Raw genomic sequence first — 18,107 nt, forward strand, 5'->3', positions numbered from 1 at the left:
TCAAAGGGTGAACTTCTTAAAACCTGGAGGTGTAAATACTCTATGTTCAGGTGATGCTGAAATGTTCCAATAGTGTGGCAAAATTGGAGTTATTTTCATTGTTCTAAAGTTAAGCATTGAATATAGCTTCATTATTAATTTATAAATATAACATTCGAATGTGTATATGTTGTATATGTGTTATACTTGTATACAAGTTCAATGGTGCAATACCCCTTCCAAATAATCAAATAACTAAAATGATTACGACTATAAAGTCTTCTATGATATGACAAGGGCATATGATAAACAGTCCTGTTTCATACAAATTTGCATGAACACGGAGTACTAACCGGATTCGAATTTTTATAAACATACATAGCCATAATAAATTGAGCTAACTGAGTAACAAAAAAAATATGAAAGGGAAGATGTTTTTGTTTGTTGATCAAGGACCTTTTTTTAACAAAACATATATATAAGAGACGAAAGTAGACGTTTTTAAACAACGGATAAGTGAATGACAGTGGCGATGTGGGTGAAGTGCAAAATCATCGAATGCCTATGATATTTATTAATTTATATTATTGAAATGATGATCATTATTTCTTAATTAATCTAAAAAAAAAAAAAAATATATGTTTATTACTGAATCAAAAGTAATTATTAAAAAATACATACCATCTTTATTGTTTAAACGTAGAAAAACAAGGCAAATTTTCTTTAAGATTTCTACCATCCTTGATATATTTTTAGTTGGAAAAGTAAGACCGTTGGTATGAAGCACGAGTGCGTTTGTATACGTATGCATGGCAGGTTGATAGTTTTTGCCGAAAAATAAAGCATCACCAAGCATACAATATGCCTGTAAATATAAGAGCGTTAGTCATTTAATATTATAAGTCCATAGGCTTTCTTTTAAAGAAAGGAACACATTTTGATGGCAGATTAATATTAATTGTTAAAAGGGTACTGCACGTTTCAATACCATACTTGTAAAAGCAATTAGACAGGATTTGTTATCTTCTACTTAATAGTAGATAATGTTATAATCTCAACAGCTAAAGTTATGTTCTTGTTACTAAGTCCTTACTGTTATCTGTAGTAATTGGCTACTGTTGTTTGTTTGTTCGTGGGTGTTCTTTTGACTATTTTTCTTCAAGTGTTGGTTAGGGGTTGTCTCTTCTCAATTTATATTTTCCAGCTTAAAGACGCAATATTAATTGAAAAATCATGAGAGAAATATAAAGAGAAAACAAACAGAAGAGTCCTTTTTCGTATTACTCACTTAAACTTTTCAACAGAACTTAGTTTTCTTAATTTATACTAAATGATCCAAATGCTTACTCTATCACAAGTTGGATTAAACTTCACACTGTCATTTGCAGCATTTAAAGCAGCTTCCACATTCCCAAGATTTAAATGACATTCTGACATATTTCTCATCAAACTTGATACTTCTTTGTTTATTCCTTGCATCTCATTTGGGTCAAATGTCAAAAGCGCACTAAAACACGATTGTAAGGCGGCAGTGAAGTCTTTCTGTGATAATTCCCTTTTAACTTGTTTAAGAAGATCATCCTTTGAACCACTTTCTCCGTCTAAAATTACTTTATACTATTATTAAGACTTAATGTTTATATTTGTATATATTTGGGTTTTAGCTCGAATTGTTTAACATTTTATCATACCGTAGCCTTTTATAGCTTTTATACGGTATTAGTGTTGCCCATGGCTTAAGATTTTATGATTACCTATTAGTTATTTATATCAAATCGATTTGCACTTTCGGATATTATATGTTATTTTGTGTATGTGTGTGTGTGTTTCCGATATCAGGCAACATATATTTTCTAATCAATTGGAACTACAAATAAGTGAAATTAATAATAGAATAATTGCCATTGTAAGGTTTCCCGAAATTAAGGGGAAAAAACATAAGACTAAAGAAAGTTATCTCGTACTTCACTTTATATATTTATCACAGAGTTCTTGCATTTTCTTTCTCCTGTAACAATTTATGTACACACTGACTATGCACAAGATGACAGTTCTTTAAAATTCTATCGAAAATATCTTAAAACTCATAAATTGCGTGTGCTTGTCAGGAACCGAGTTTGTTATGTTGCATATTTGTGTTGAAGAACGTCAATACAAACGTGTAATTTACATTATTTTGAATTATAGAAAATTAAGTTTATAAAGATAGCGAGCTTCCAAGGGTTATAAGAAAAGTTTTAATTGTTAGAACACTCTTTTGTCTCTAATTTTGCAAATAGTTTTTACACTTACTCCCAGATATTTTCCGTAGATCTTCGTATAATTCGACAAACTGCAGTTCCTCTAAGTAATGTATTGGTAAACAGTGTTCACTGTCTCTACAACTAGCTGTGAAGTTTTTGTCTATCAAAATTAACACGACTTTCTTCATTAACTGGCAGTCTTGGGTAAATCCATTCTTGGTTATCACATGGTAGGGAGACTCGTTGTTACCATTCAAATATTCGTTGACGAAGGGAGTTCCTTGAACAGGCATTTGTTCTAACAGACGTACGTCACCTGTATCATATCATTCATACAGTTGATATCGTCATAGGTTAAGTTCATTTGGTAAATTAAAACATTAAAGATTATTGACAGGCATTTATAGATGACCAAACACTAAATCTAATATTATGAATCCCTGGGATGCATTCACTACATAATCAGCATAATAATGCCATTCATTTTTATGTATTTGTTCACATCGTTTAGATTGAAAAAATTAAAGGTAGGACTCCTTTACATTTAATTTATTTCACTCTGGTACCATATCGGACTTGTTCTTAAGGCTGTATTCTTCTGACGTTTCTGTCGTGTTGAAATCTTGTTTTGGATTTTTTTTCCAAAACATGTAGTACAATAGGAAAATAGCAATGAATTTAATAATATCTTATTCATACTTAGCTCTATGAAGAAATTGTGTATTTACAATAAGTAGTTTTTGAGTAATATTTTTTTCAAATTTTATTACCAGTCAGTCTTTGGAGCCAAAATTTTGAGAAGAAATGATTTTAAGCAAAATCACGTACATCCAATATAACTTTTTTTTCAAATTTCTTAGATGTGCATTTTTTCAATCATTTATAATAAAGAAGTTGAAATAATATGCATTTCGTTCTGAAAACAGAGAAAAATCACACATTTACAAAATTGACAGCATGGTAAATTTGACTTAAAAAAGTATCAAAATATGATAAAACTTTCTTAAATTAGGTTCTATAAACATTTTCGTATAAAAAAAAACTAGGGGTTATTCCCTGACTAAAAATAACCATGAAGGGAAACCCCTGTTTATTTACTTAGTTGGTGAAAAAGTATCATGTTTTTTGTATTTGATTATAAAAATTAGTTAATTAGCTTTCAATTAAAACAGGTTGAATGATTGAGATAATTTTAAAAATCATATTAAATATACATGTTTTGAGGGGAGACAACGCTGTAAACATCCTGTTTTTTTTGGCAGTGAAAATTAGAAACTTATTTGCAGCCACTGTAGCTGTTTTCGGAGCAGGGGACTGTACCCTGAAACAAGATTATTTTGAAAGGCCGGGTAAAAACCTATAAATTGCATACAGTTTTGATTATGTAAAATGTGCATGTATCATGTCTTCATGGGTATGTACATGACCTGATTTCAGGTTTTTATGTTCAAATTAGGCATTTTTTTCCACATGTTCTTTGGAAGGAATTATTTTAATATATTAAAAGTACTTTATTTTTATTTCATTATAAACTAGAGAACATTCTGATTCCAGTGATATCTAGTTTTATACAAGTATCTTTATTAATCAGTCCACCACTAAGGGTCACTTATGCATGGTCCCTCAAAATATGACGTCATAGAAAAAAACTGGTGATTGCACCCTTAAAGGGACAAATATATAATATAGTGATGTTTGAGATTAGAAATGTGTTAGCGAATGGAGTAAAATTATTCTGAAAAAAATTGTATGGCATGTATACATTAATTTAAAAGCATCAGTTTGGTATATTTAATGCAAATATTACAGATTTGTACATAGCAACCAGATATAAGAAAATCAGACTCTGTGCGAATATTGAAGTTTTTTTCATCTTTTAGCGACGTCATGATATTTTTATTCAATCTCTCATATATTTGGAACCAAAAGTTGCACATGAAATGTGTAGATTTTTTCTACTTTACCTGGTACCTTTACAACTGATCAGTGTAACATAAATTTTTATTCATTATATTATATATTTGGTACTTTTTATAGTCAAAATAGTATAAGTGCCATTCCTAAGAGAAACACTATTTCAATATTTTTCCCTACTCAGCTATGACTTAGTTCATATAATACTAGGGACAAAATATATTTCAAGCAACTTTATAATTGCTTTATTCATAGTTTTTATTTCATTTATTCAAAAGAAACCCTATTTTATGATTTATTTTCTTTGTTAAACTGATGAAAAAGTGATACATGAAATGTTTGGAATATGCCAGTGAAACTGTTTGCCACTGACCAAAATGCCACTACTACATGTCATAAAAAAGAGCTGTAGTTTCACTATTCATGGTCACAGTCCTTAAAGTAAGACATAATTTTAATCGGTATAATGTACAGCTTCAGAAAAGATGAGAAATTTTAATATATCGCATACAAAGTTTTGCCTTAAGGGTGCTATAAACAGTTTCGTATAAGAAACTAGGGGTTATTCCCCCGACTAAAAATAACCATGGAGGAAACCCCTGTTTATTTACTTAATTGGTGAAAAAATATCATGTTTTTTTTATTTGATTGTAAAAATTAGTTAATTAGCTTTAAATCAAAACAGGTTGAAAGATTGAAATAATTTTAAAAAGCAAATTAAATATACATGTTTTTAGGGGAGACAACACTGTAAACATCCTGTTTTTTGGCAGTGAAAACTAAAAACTTATTTGCAGCCACTGTAGCTCTTTTCGGAGCAGGCGACCCTGAAACAAGATGAAAGGCCGGGTAAAAACCTATAAATTTCATACAGTTTTGATTATATCAAATGTGCATGTATCATGTCTTCATGGGTATGCACATGACCTGATTTCAGGTTTTTTTATGTTCAAATTAGGCATTTTTTTTCCACATGTTTTTTGGAAGAAATTATTTTAACATATTAAAATTAGACTTAATTTTTATTTCATTATAAACTAGAGAACATTCTGATTCCAGTGATATCTAGTTGTATACAAGTATCTTTATTAATCAGTCCACCACTAAGGGTCATTTATGCATGGTCCCTTAAAAAATGATGTCATAGAAAAAAAACTGTTGATTGCACCCTTAACACCTACCTATTGTTTTTTAAGTTTAATTTATTCAGATTGGTTCACTTCATCTTTTTTTTTAAAGTATGAAAAAAAGTTAATTGTGGAATTGTGATTTTGTTCACGATAATAGCACAAAAAATGACTACAATTATAAAATATGGAAAAATCATCAAAATTGGGTACTTTCAAAGGGCCGTAGCAAAAACAGAAGTGCACCACCATATGATTATAATCTTTACCAATTATTTTTCAACAGTCATATAAACCTAAAATCAGGTTAAGAAAGAAAGTTCAATTCTAGAAATTTTTGGCTCCTCAGAGGTGTACGTCCTCAAATGAATCTTTACCAAAATCAACAATATCACATCTTCATGCTTGTACTATATGTCCTCGAAATATTGTAATATTTTGTAGATTCGTGCACTTGATAGCATCATGTGCCATTTAGAAAAAATGCGAAGTACACCTAGTCTTGGTAAGACAAACTACTATGTCTGATAAAAAATATGTTAGGGGTTGTAATATCCAATTCATTGATGTTCTATAGTTATTACGTTTTACCTGTAATAAGAGCATATTTCACAGCAGCGTGGATACAGTTGTCCTTATCATCGTTTTTAAAGTTGAGAAATTGTTCATGCTTGAACAGAAGAACAATCATTGTTGGCGTCAACCAATTTGAAACTGATTTATCAGTTTTGTTGTCTTCTATAAATTTGAACACGGTGCTCAGTTGCATCTTACTGGTGTCAACGGAATATGCAGCCCCATAACCTAAAGTCAAAAATAATTATAATAATTATTACGATAAACTTTCAAGAACTTCAAAAAGCTATATCTGTTTGCAATATTCCTTGGAAATTAAGTCAATTTCTTTGAGAGGAAAAAACCATGACACCACAGGCTCACAACTGTTATTAAGCTTTGTTCATTGATGTTATAAACTTCATGGCAATATGGTGAATTTGTCAATTTTTTCTGTGTTTGCCTTTTGAAAGTTCTGTTTACATCGTACACAAAATGATAAGGGTAAAATTGTTACATATGTTCATTACACCTACAAAAAAATCAAAATTTGTGAACACGCACACCTCTATTTTATCTACAAACAACATACAAAATCTGAAAGCTTTAGCAGAAAAACTGTAGGATTAGATAGCCGAACATATCATGTATCTATATCCGTACGGATAAATGGACAGACGGACGGACAGGGGTATATTAATATGCCCTTCGTCATTACGTCGATTGGTCATAAAAAAAAACCACTTTATATATATTTGTGCATATATACCTGTAAGATCTGATGGAACCTCTGTAATCAACCCTAAAATCAAATAGCTGATCACTTTCCATTCAGACTCTTTGGATAATCTATTCAGTACGTCAGGCCAAAACTGGACTAAAGATGTGTTTAACAATTTTTCGTACCTCGTCGCTTTAAGATTGTCTAAAAAAAATCATTTATTTCACAGTGTGGGAACGTAACTGTACGGTTTTCTACTAATTTGGTCATTCGGGAGACTGTCAAGCGGGGCTCCGACATTTGCAAAATAACAAGTTGCTTGATGGAAAGTTTGATGAACTCTTATGGTGCTATATAACGTTTTTGCTTCAAGTTTTGATAGCTAAACCATTTTTTATGTAAATATGATCCAATAAAATAATAAGAAAGATATATGCATCCAAACGTTTTCCTTAGAATGGTGGAGCTCCGTGTAAAACGATCAAAATTGTCACACAACAGCGATCAAAAATGTCAAATAAACATCGAAAAATCAATGTTTGCTACCTGAATTTTCACATGTACCTTATCTGATGCATAGTTTTACCTGTCTGAAAGTTTCAAAGCCATTGTCCCAGTAGAAATCTAAATATATTCATTTTCTCCAAGTCGGATATTTTTATTGACTGTACAATCGCTTGCAAGTTTACTGTAATATCACTCGGAGCCTTTCTGTACAATCGCTTGGAGCTTTTCTTTTCATCGTTTGGCCAACTAGACTACTCCGAAAGGAAGGTTACCTACTTTACCTTGTTATGAATTCACGGTCCAGCTAGAAAGCAAGCTAGTCAAAGGTATTACATTTTCCTACACATTTATTGCATTTTGCTGTAATAGTTTCTAGTGGCATATGACTAATTTTAACTCGTAAGTAAATAATGCTTACTACTATCTCTTCTGCCACATTCATGATCAGTTTAAGTTTTTCATGATACTCTTGTCATATAAATATTATTAAACCTACTGCAATCCAATACAATATATGTCTGGCATGATTTTTCCCACCTTTTTCTGTTACGATTTAATAACGTTACTTATTTGGTATTGTTATCATTTCTAAACCTAAATTACACACTCAAAAGTGTTAATGATGTTTGAAGCTTTTATTTGAATGGATGCAGTCTGCATTAGCGGATCCGGTATGCGGGGAGAGGGAGTTTTGGTGGTTGAAACCCCATTTTCCCGATTTTTTTATTTTGTGGACGTTTCAGGGTGTTCCGTGGTTTGGATCCCCCTTTTGCAGAACCCCACCTGGTCTGATATCGTCAATGATAGTATAATGATCCGATCATTCGTCTGATTTTTTAGATTTTGGTCTTGTGTTGTGCTAGGTTTGGGGAGAAATGAGCGCACACAGACTTTTTTTTATCCCTGCCAAATTCTTTATGTACCTGTTTCAAGTCAAGAGCTCGTAGTTCAGTGGTTGTCGTTGGTTCATGTCTGTCATATATGTTATTCGTAAATTGTTTTATTATGAATTAGACCGTCAGTTAAATTCGAAATGTATTGATTCTTATTTTTCATGTCGGGACATTTTATAGCCGACTATAATTGCTTAAATCTATTTATTTTTTGAACTCTGACAATCATATCACATCTCTTTATTTTTATATTGAAGATATAAATGTGGTTTGATAAAAATGTTGTTCTCACTAAAAAAAAGAAAAAAAAAACCAACTGTTTCGTTCGTTTGTCGGATGCTATAGTTGGGAATATTGAAAAGTTCCTGAATCGTGACATTGATATAGAAAAATCATGTTGAAGGATTTTGTGTTTTCTCTGTCTTTCAGATAACAAGTCCTCTCCCATCCTTGATGAAATATAATTTTACTGGAGTTTTTTCTACCAGTAGCTATAGCTTGTAATAAACAGACATCTCATTTGAAATCATACCACATCTTCTTATTTTAATATCATGTTTATTGACATATGCGTGTCTTTTCTTAGATCAGTGGTTAGCTACCACCATTCCACATTCGCATTCCTTGTTATAGTTGCCAAATTAAAAAGTGTTGGGTATGTGTAGATACACCATAGGATGAGCTAAATTTCACGAGAAAGCAAAGCTTTCAGGTGAAATTTAGTTCATCCTATGGTGTATCTACACATAGCCAATCACTTTTGTTATTTGGTAAATGACATGTGTCAAAGTTAACAACTGATATCACAGGAAAGAAAATGTGTTACTTTGTAGTTTCTGGCTAAAAGTGTGAGGTATCTAACATACCATGACCCTTTTCAATCTTCTGGTAAACCAATCAGAGGGTCGACATGGAACTGTGGTGTATGTGTCGATATTTGTTTTTCGTTCATTTTTTGTACATAAATAAGCCGTTAGTTTTCTCGTTTTACATTGTTATTTCGGGGCATTTTATAGCTGACTATGCGGTATGGGCTTTGTTCTTTGTTGACGACCGTACGGTGACCTATAATAGTTGGTAATTTCTGTGTCATTCTGGTCTCTTGTGGAGAGTTGTCTCTTTGACAATCATACCACACCTTCTTTTTTATATCTATTGTACACATTTTGTTTTTGTCTCTGATATAGTCACCTTAAAAGGGTTCCTTTATAGAATCTTAATTGTCAAAATGACTGGTTTTATGCTTATTTTCACTTCAAATACCGTAGATGAATTTGATAGGACAGCAAGAAACAACCAATGCAATGCATATGCAATGTATTTAATAAATTTGGCCAAGCAATTCTACAGGAAAGCTACCAGCGATTGTACAGGAAGGCTCCGAGTGATATTACAGTAAACTTGCAAGCGATTGTACAGTCAATAAAAATATCCGACATGGAGAAAATAAATATATTTAGATTTCTACTGGGACAATGGCTTTGAAACTTTCAGACAGGTAAGACTATATATCAGAAAAGGTACATGTGAAAAATTCAGGTAGCAAACATTGATTTTTCGATTTTTATTTCACATTTTTGATCGCTGTTGTCTGACAGTTTTGATCGTTTTACACGGAGCTCCACCATTCTAAGGAAAACGTTTGGGTGCATATACCTTTCTTATTATTTTATTGGTTCATATTTATATAAAGAATGTTTTAGCTATCAAAACTTGAAGCAGAAACGTTATATAGGAACATAAGAGTTCGTCAAAGTTTCCATCAAGCAACTTGTTATTTTGCCAATGTCGGAGCACCGCTTGACAGTCTCCCGAATGACCAAATTAGTAGAAAACCGTACAGTTCCGTTCCCACACTGTGGATTTTATACATTACTTTTTAAAACATTGAAAAGTATTTATCATTCTATATTCATGAAGGAAAAATAAATTAATAATGCTATCGTTTTATCTATGTCGATTTTGAGTGATGGATATCACAAACAGAATAAGGAAAAAATACCGGCAATTCGGTCTTTTTCTCTTTTCGAAGAAAGAAAACTATTTTATTTGAATATATATTTCATTTCGTCACACAGGTTTTTTAAATATCGCTTTTGTTTCGTGACATGTTGATGAGATATTTGGTTCGTGATATCTAACACTAATATAACGCGTTTGAAAGTATTATAACCAATCACTTTTCAATGTTGAAATTGTCTACCTTTATATCCTTTTGATTTTAATCGCATTTCTTTAGAAAAAATCAAAAAGAAATAAAACGATATTTTTATAAATTTCATAAGACCCTGATTTCGTGCTAATTGAAATCAATATCACACGTTTACTATTTAGATATGTTGTAAATGGGTTTAACTCTATTTTTTCATTTATTTCATACCTGGTATATTTGGAAAAGCAATGACAGCACCGATGATCAAATCAACTGAATCTGTATCGCCACATACTAGCTTAAAAACTTCAAATCCATTTAGGAATGTTTCAAATGCCTCGTCATATTTTTTCAGGAGATACAGTTCTTTTCCTTTCCTCCAGTGTGCCTGAATTACAAACTTTACAAATAAGTTGTTTGATTATTACATATGTTCATATGTCAGTCAGTAATATAAATTAGACTAATTATAAAAACATATGTATTCATTACTGCGAAGAAGAAGAAAAATGATTCAGTAAAATTACGCTTATCTTTTTTTTTTGATTGATTGATTGATGGTTTGGTTTACTTCTAATAGCAAATATTTCGTTGTTATTCTGAATGGAATGTGTCAATGATAAATCCATTAATTAAATTTAAATTGTGCAATTAATTGACTGGAGTGAAAGACAAGCACTTTGAGCGACACTTAAAATAATGTAATAAGCACAACAGGATTCTTTAAATGCTCTTATTAGTAAAAAATATTAATTAACCTAATCATGCTTATAATAATTTGAACTTTTTTGGTTTGGAACACAGTTAATAGAATTATATACATTAAAGTTATTGTGTGTTATTTTCTATCAAGTAAGAAGATGAAAACGAAAAGAAAAGAAGACCATCAATGAATGTGTAAATTATCTGAACATCCAAAAATTTCATGAATAACAAATAGTTATCCTTGCTTGTGGAAATTTTGAATACCTCAGATGACTTATTGATTTATTGTCAAAAATCTTACAAAAGAGGGGCAAATAATTCATGATATATACCAGGATTAAATTTTATATTTACACAAGACGCGCGTTTCGTCTACAAAAGACTCTTCAGTGTCGCTCGAATCCAAAAAAACACGGAAAGGCCAAATAAAGTAGGAAGTTGAAGAGCATTGAAAAATACCAGAGGGACATTCAAACTCAAAGATCGAAAACATACCGACAACGTATTGGCTTAAACAGAAAAAGGCAAACAGACAAATAGTAGAATACAAGACACAACAAAACTAAAGACTAAGCAAAAGCAACCACTCCAACAACTAAGGGTGGTCTCAATTGCTCCGGAAGGGTAAACAGAGCCTGCTCTACATGTGGCAGCCGTCGTGTTGCTCATGTTATTACAAACCCAGTAAACAGTCTAATTCGGTACTTCACATTCGTAAAAAGGGAACGCGATTGAAGTTACGACATAAGAAACATATCCGATATCATCTGTGAAACGAATATTCAAAAACGGTCAACCATCTCGTTTTGGCGTCCGCAAAATTTACAAAATGTTTGATTTCAACTTCAACATTTGGAACTCTTGGTTAAATAGCTTTCTCGTGAGCAGCAACCCCTATCAAGGAAATCTTGATAAGAAATACAAGCCCGGGAATATCATATCACTTTGGAGATATATACTCCGTATGCAGACGCTGCTGGAATGTTGCTACATTGAAATTGAAAGTTCACAATTGGGAAACTGAAATCGTCTCTTTTATCGTAAAATTTTGTTGTCAACCGACCCTAATTGTCAATTTCAAGATGTAATTTAAGACATTACGCAGACTTAACTGTTTCTGTTGTATCCTTTATCTCTAGTTCGTTTGGATAGATGCATTCAACATAGTCATCAATTTTTTATTATTTGGTTGGAGAACACCATATATATATATACAGCGGAAAGTAAAGTTAAAGATTGTTGTTAACTTTTTTCTTTCTTCCTGAGAATTTCCTGTATGAAGTCAGCCTCATAGGAATAAATAGACAAGTCGGCAAGAAGAGGGACATAATTGGTTCCTATGAGAATGCCGATAGTTTGTTGAAAAAACACGTCCTCCAAATGTATAAATCAAGCATATGACAATAATGTCAGATTAGGAAAACTTTTTGTTTGAATCAGAGTGATTCTTTACAAAGTAGGATTAATACTTCCTTAAGACAAGATACTTATAACATTAAAATATATAAAAAAAAAAAGATGTGGTATGATTGCCAATAAGACAAATCTCCACAAGAGACCAAAATGACACAGAAATTAACAACTTTAGGTCACCGTACGGCCTTCAACAATGAGCATAGTCAGCTATAAATTTTTGAAGTCAGTAATTATCAGTTTAGATGAGTTTTCCATTCTATGTAACATTTTTTGGATTTTGTCTATTAATTTTTCCAGGCATTTGGTAAATGCCCGAAAAACAAATGGCAATTGATAACATTTCTAAGTCACAACCGTAATTTAGAGAACGCGTAAAAATTTCTAGCATTTTCCTAAATGTCTAAATTAAGAAAATGCCTGTAATATATATTTACGAGGAATACTCAGTAAAGAATGATATTCTTCATTAAATGTTTAAAAAAGTTTGGTCTGCTTCATAGCTACAGAAGTAAAAGAGATGTTGCGTCACCTTAATTACCAAATATGTTCCATACCTTATGCCATGACGAATCAGCTAGAATAGCACTTTCTGCATCTTTTAATGCCAATTCGTGTTGGTTCAGCTTAGTATATACAGTTGCCCTGTTTGTATACATTATTGCTTCATTTTTTAAGTCTCCTTCATCTGAACAATCTTTTATTCCTTTTGTGTATATTTCAAGTGCCTTATCTAAGTTGCCTGCCTGAAGGGCATCTTTTCCGATCTTCCGAATTCTCGTTATGTTTGCACTGATTCCACTACCTACAGATTCGATGAATGGAATTCTGATTAATTTGATGAATCATATCTAATCACATATCACTTATCCATGCAAAATGAATATATTTTATGTGAGGAAATTGCAAATATTTTTTTCCCTAAAAAACTTCACAAATAATACACAATGGTCTTGAGGATTCTGGGTACTTAGTCTAACGGTTGTGCATCGTCTTAATAGCCTGTTATATATAGTATTCTTTTATTTGTCTTAATGAATATTATTTTTACTGTTTTTGTTCATATCCATTTGACGTGGCTCTGTACTTATACGCCCCGTCATTGCGTTAGTGTGCTTTGCTATTTGAACCATGTTTAATCCACTATTTTCAACATAAGAAAATGTCTGTTCCAAGTCAGGAATGTCAGAATTGTTACTCATCCGTTTGATGTGTTTGAATTATCGATTTTGCCATTTGATTCGAACTTTCCGTTTTGAATTTTCTCGGAGTTCGGTATTTTTATTATTTTACTTTTTGCCAGTACCTCCTTATTTAAAATATTTGACGCTGGATATTTAGCATGACAATTGATATGTGCTTGAAGAATACTGATCAATCCACAGATAAAGATAAAAAAACAACTATATTTTCTTTTTGTAAAGGGTAGAATATGAAACTAATATGAAAATATGTCCTTACCTTTACTGCTACTTGAAGCATTCTGTAATAAGCTGAATACTTGGTCAGATTTACTCGTATATTCAATGGCTGTTTTTCCCGCGCTGTCTTTTATATTTAAACCACAGCCATGATTAACCAAAAGACCAATGATCGTTTCGCCAATAGTCGTTTTACGTACTTTTGAATCCTTCACAAGAACGTGTAGTGCTGTATCTCCGTTGAGTTTGACATTCATGCTTGATGTTGTTTTTATATGAGTTGATAGTAAATATTTCAAAAACTCAACATTACCTGCAAAAAAGGGACCATTATTTTGGTGTATTAATTGTTTTTTTTCTTCTTCCTGTCCTCGACCATTAGTCTGACAGTAATTAGTTTTGAATCACGTTTTTTTACATAAACACTTTTACCGAGCACAAGAATTCGACATGTTAAGTATTTTAATTTGTTTTTTCTTTTTTTAATATTTTATTAGGCTTTTTGAGGGGTTATGAAAAGTTTATAGTCGTAAATTGGTCCGAGACCACAATTGTCGTCCCTTGATTTTCGTTGTTGATTTTCGTTGTTCACAAATATAGTCCCTAGTGTTGACAGTGGGTTACTTGCCATTAATTTTTATAACCCTTCCAAATTTATTTCTCCATGTTTAATGCCTCAAATTGCAAGTAGGGGGTGAAATTACACTGTAAAAAAATTTGGGTCCAGAATTTTAAAGGAAAGTAGTGATTTGATCCAGGTGAAAAAGGTTGAAAAATAGTACTTCGGAAGCTGTCAAAAGATTTCAAGACGCCCTAAAGATAAAATTGTCCATATTTTGAGTTAGAGGCGATGAAGTTTTCTATAATTTTGATATAATTTGTCCCAAAAGTAGTACAACACACTGTAAAAGTTTCTTTGAGAAAGTGAAGGTGGGATTTTTTTTATTTTCATTTATGTTCTTAAAGAAATGCACTACGAAATAATTGTGGTCTCGGACCAATTAAGCAGAACTCGGTCTTTTTATACACATTTACATATTACCGACAAGACTTTAACTGGTCGAACCCCTGTGCTAAATCCGATGCGCCAGGATAAAAGAGTAGGAAATTACTGTTCCAATATTGTATGAGCCGCATTTTTGGCAAGTAAACAATCCGTGGTTATACTGGTGAAAAGGCGAGATAATTGTTTCAACGAAAAATAGAATATATCTAGCGAGGTCATCTTTTCTGTACTTCAGATCATTCTTGATACAATATTATCACACCAGGATATTAAATGTACATTCAACATAGTTTAAGTATGTACTCAAAACATAAAAATATCAAAAGTATTTCCCAACCACATTCAAAATATACCTCATTACCTATACAGATTGATTTAATTTATTCTTGAAATTGGGGTAAGTCAGAACGAGCTCTCAGTAATTGCGATTAATCTGGGATGAAATATTATATATTATGTCGTGGAATTTTTTCAAAATTTTGTGTCATTGCTGTACTGTTACACCACTGTCAGAAGAGAGCTAATCGCTCATAAGTATAATTATACCGCCAAAATATTTATGTCCCGAGTCATGAAACTGTTATTCATTACCGATGGGTAGCTGTATGTCATAATTGTTTAAGCATATATTAAACTTTAATTTTCTTTTTTTTCTTTCTTTGTCACATTTTGTCATCCAAGGGCCTTTAAAATATAATTCATTATACGATGACCTCGAATCGTTTGCGTCATTGTCCTCTAATCTTCTGTAAAGACTCTAAGGGTCAATCATACATATTTTTTATACTTTTAGATGGAAATGAAGAATGACCCGTCAATGCTTTTTTTTTTATCAATTCTTTTCTTTTTCTAGTGTCCTGAACATGCATGAAATATTTGCCAGCGGACGTTTATCAAATACATCATCATCAGTATGTACTTTAATGATCCCACTTTTTCCTTGTTAGTTTCAAAAAATTAAGCTTTTAAAAAATGATACCTGTTTTCAAAGTAATGTTAACGCAGAAGTGAATAACGCTCCCGTCCAATCCGCTCTCAAATTCTTGAAATGAAGCACCATTTTGTAATAGTTTAATTGCCAGTTTGCAGCCCCATTCTTTTTTCTGTGAGTCTATGGTCTCAGTAAACAACTTCAAAACTGATAATGCAGAACAATTACAGTCTGAACAACTTCCTGCAAGTTTTGAATCAGCGCCTTTTACAGCACCTATTAACAAATAGGAAATGGCTTTCCATTGGCATTGATCGTCTGATGACAGCTGATAAAGGATTATTTCCTTAAGAGTCAAATTTCCTGCATCAACTACGCCTGATTCTGCACCAATTATTTTTGAATCTAAGTCAAATATATCTGGAAAAAAATGAATGAATGAAGAAAAAGAAGCGCTTCATTATAAAAGTGTACGCTAGGTCAACGCTTTTACAACCCTATATATATGGAATTACTAAAAGAAGCATTCAATACTTATTTGTATAATAATGAAGCATGATACATCTATGATTATGTAACTATTATGTCTTTTAAAAAGTCTGAAGTTACGATATTGTATACATACAGCTAAATAGAATCCAAATTACATCTTCAGCAAATGTTTCTATTAGATATAGATAATAAGGCAAACAATGTGTCTTTTTTATCAGATGGTTTTTACTAAAATTTTATCAATTTCAAGATAAATGACTAAAAATGAAAAAAGGACTGATATGATATTGATCAAAATTGTTTAAAACAAAACAAAAAAAGTTTCAATCTATTACACCTCATTTTGGTTTTTAAACAAAACTTTTAAATTGGCTCGTCCTGGTTGCAAACCAAATATGCGACTTTAAGAAATAAGAACACAAATGCACATTGACTGGTTTTTTTTGGTAGGATGCTTTATTTTCGTGTGTTCTTACAGCTTGTTGGCTAAGCGGTTACTCGTTTAAATTGTTTTAAAATTACAGATCTTACTTTACTGAACATTCTTGCTGATTACAATTATCTCTATCTATAATGAACTTGGCCCAGTAGGTACAGTTCAAAATATTTTGTAAAAATTTACAAAATTTAAGAAAAACGTTAAAAATTTACTATAAAGGGCATTAACTCCTTTAGGGGTCACTTGACCATTTTGTTCACGTTGACTTATGTTTAGATCTTATTTTGCTGTACATTATTGCTGTTTACAGTTTATCTCTCTCTATAATAAAATTCAAGATTATAACCAAATTCAGGGGCAGCAACCCAACAACATATTGCCTGAATCGTCTGAAAATTTCATGGCAGATAGATTTTGACCTAATGATTTTTTTATGTAGTCAGATTTGCTCTAACTGCTTCGGTTTCAGAGATTTTAGCCCTAAATTGCATTTTACCCTATGTACTATGTTTAGACATGGCAGCCATCTTGGTTCGCGGGCGGGGTCATCGGACACATTTTTAAAACTAGATACCCTAATGATCATTGTGGACAAGTTTGGTTAAATTTGGCCTAGTAGTTTCAAAGGAAAAGATTTTTGTAAAAGATTACAAAAATTTAAGAAAAAATGATAAAATTGCCTATAAAGGGCAATAACTCCTTAAGGAGTCAACTGACCATTTTGGACATGTTGGTCCTGTTGACTTATTTGTAGGTCTTACTTTGCTGAACATTATTGCTGTTTACAGTTTATCTCTATCTATATTAATTTTCAAGATAATAACCAAAAACTGCAAAATTTCCTCAAAATTACCAATTCAGGGGCAGCAACCCAACAACCGGTTGTCCGATTCATCTGAAATTTTTAGGGCAGATAGATCTTCACTGGGCACATAATTTTACACCGTTTCAGATTTCCTCTAAATGCTTTGGTTTCAGAGTTATAAGCCCAAATCAATATTTTACCCCTATGTTCTATTTTTAGCCATGGCGGCCATCTTGGTTGGCTGGCCGGGTCACCGGACACATTTTTTTTAACTAGATACCCCAATGATGATTGTTGCCAAGTTTGGTTATATTTGGCCAAGTAATTTCAGAGGAGAAGATTTTAGTAAAAGTTAACAGACGACGCCGGACGACGACAACGACGACGACGGACGACGGACGCCAACTGTTGAGAAACTCTCAAACCTAGCTACAAAGATGGGACATAAACTTAGACCCCTAACTGTTGCACCGATTACAGACCTAAAGTACAAAGTTGATGTGTACCCCTAAAGGATTTTTACTAGAGGTAAAAATAAGATATAATTATTATGTCTCTCTACCTCTGTCATATTTTGATTGTAATTAGTGGAAAATGCTTAATTCATATCTTGTAAATCTACAAAATAAAAGTTTCTCAATCAGAAAATTAAGCACATTTATCTATAGTGATTATAAATTAGTCACAATCATCATTGTCCACTCGTGTTAAACTGATCACCGTAATTGCAGTTCTAGTGGCTAAGTAATTCTTTAAAACAACGCATGTACACGGAGAAATCAATAAAAGACGACTTTACCTGTT

At 32.0% G+C, this 18,107-nt stretch overlaps 1 protein-coding gene across 1 annotated transcript in view; it reads right to left on the minus strand.

Annotated features, from left to right (window-relative positions):
- Window positions 1-18,107, minus strand: part of LOC143061066 (uncharacterized) — a 31,480-nt gene continuing 13,373 nt past the window's right edge. The window contains exons 6-15 of the mRNA XM_076233671.1: window positions 15,616-15,987; window positions 13,671-13,943; window positions 12,767-13,014; window positions 10,320-10,479; window positions 6,588-6,743; window positions 5,855-6,067; window positions 2,272-2,538; window positions 1,327-1,580; window positions 661-844; window positions 1-56 (exon numbers count right to left, since the gene is read on the minus strand). Of these exons, the coding sequence (XP_076089786.1) occupies window positions 1-56; window positions 661-844; window positions 1,327-1,580; window positions 2,272-2,538; window positions 5,855-6,067; window positions 6,588-6,743; window positions 10,320-10,479; window positions 12,767-13,014; window positions 13,671-13,943; window positions 15,616-15,987 (2,183 nt within the window). The remainder of the gene's footprint in view (window positions 57-660; window positions 845-1,326; window positions 1,581-2,271; window positions 2,539-5,854; window positions 6,068-6,587; window positions 6,744-10,319; window positions 10,480-12,766; window positions 13,015-13,670; window positions 13,944-15,615; window positions 15,988-18,107) is intronic.

The sequence above is a fragment of the Mytilus galloprovincialis genome, chromosome 1 (genome assembly GCF_965363235.1).
Source record: "Mytilus galloprovincialis chromosome 1, xbMytGall1.hap1.1, whole genome shotgun sequence".
NCBI classification, from domain to species: domain Eukaryota; kingdom Metazoa; phylum Mollusca; class Bivalvia; order Mytilida; family Mytilidae; genus Mytilus; species Mytilus galloprovincialis.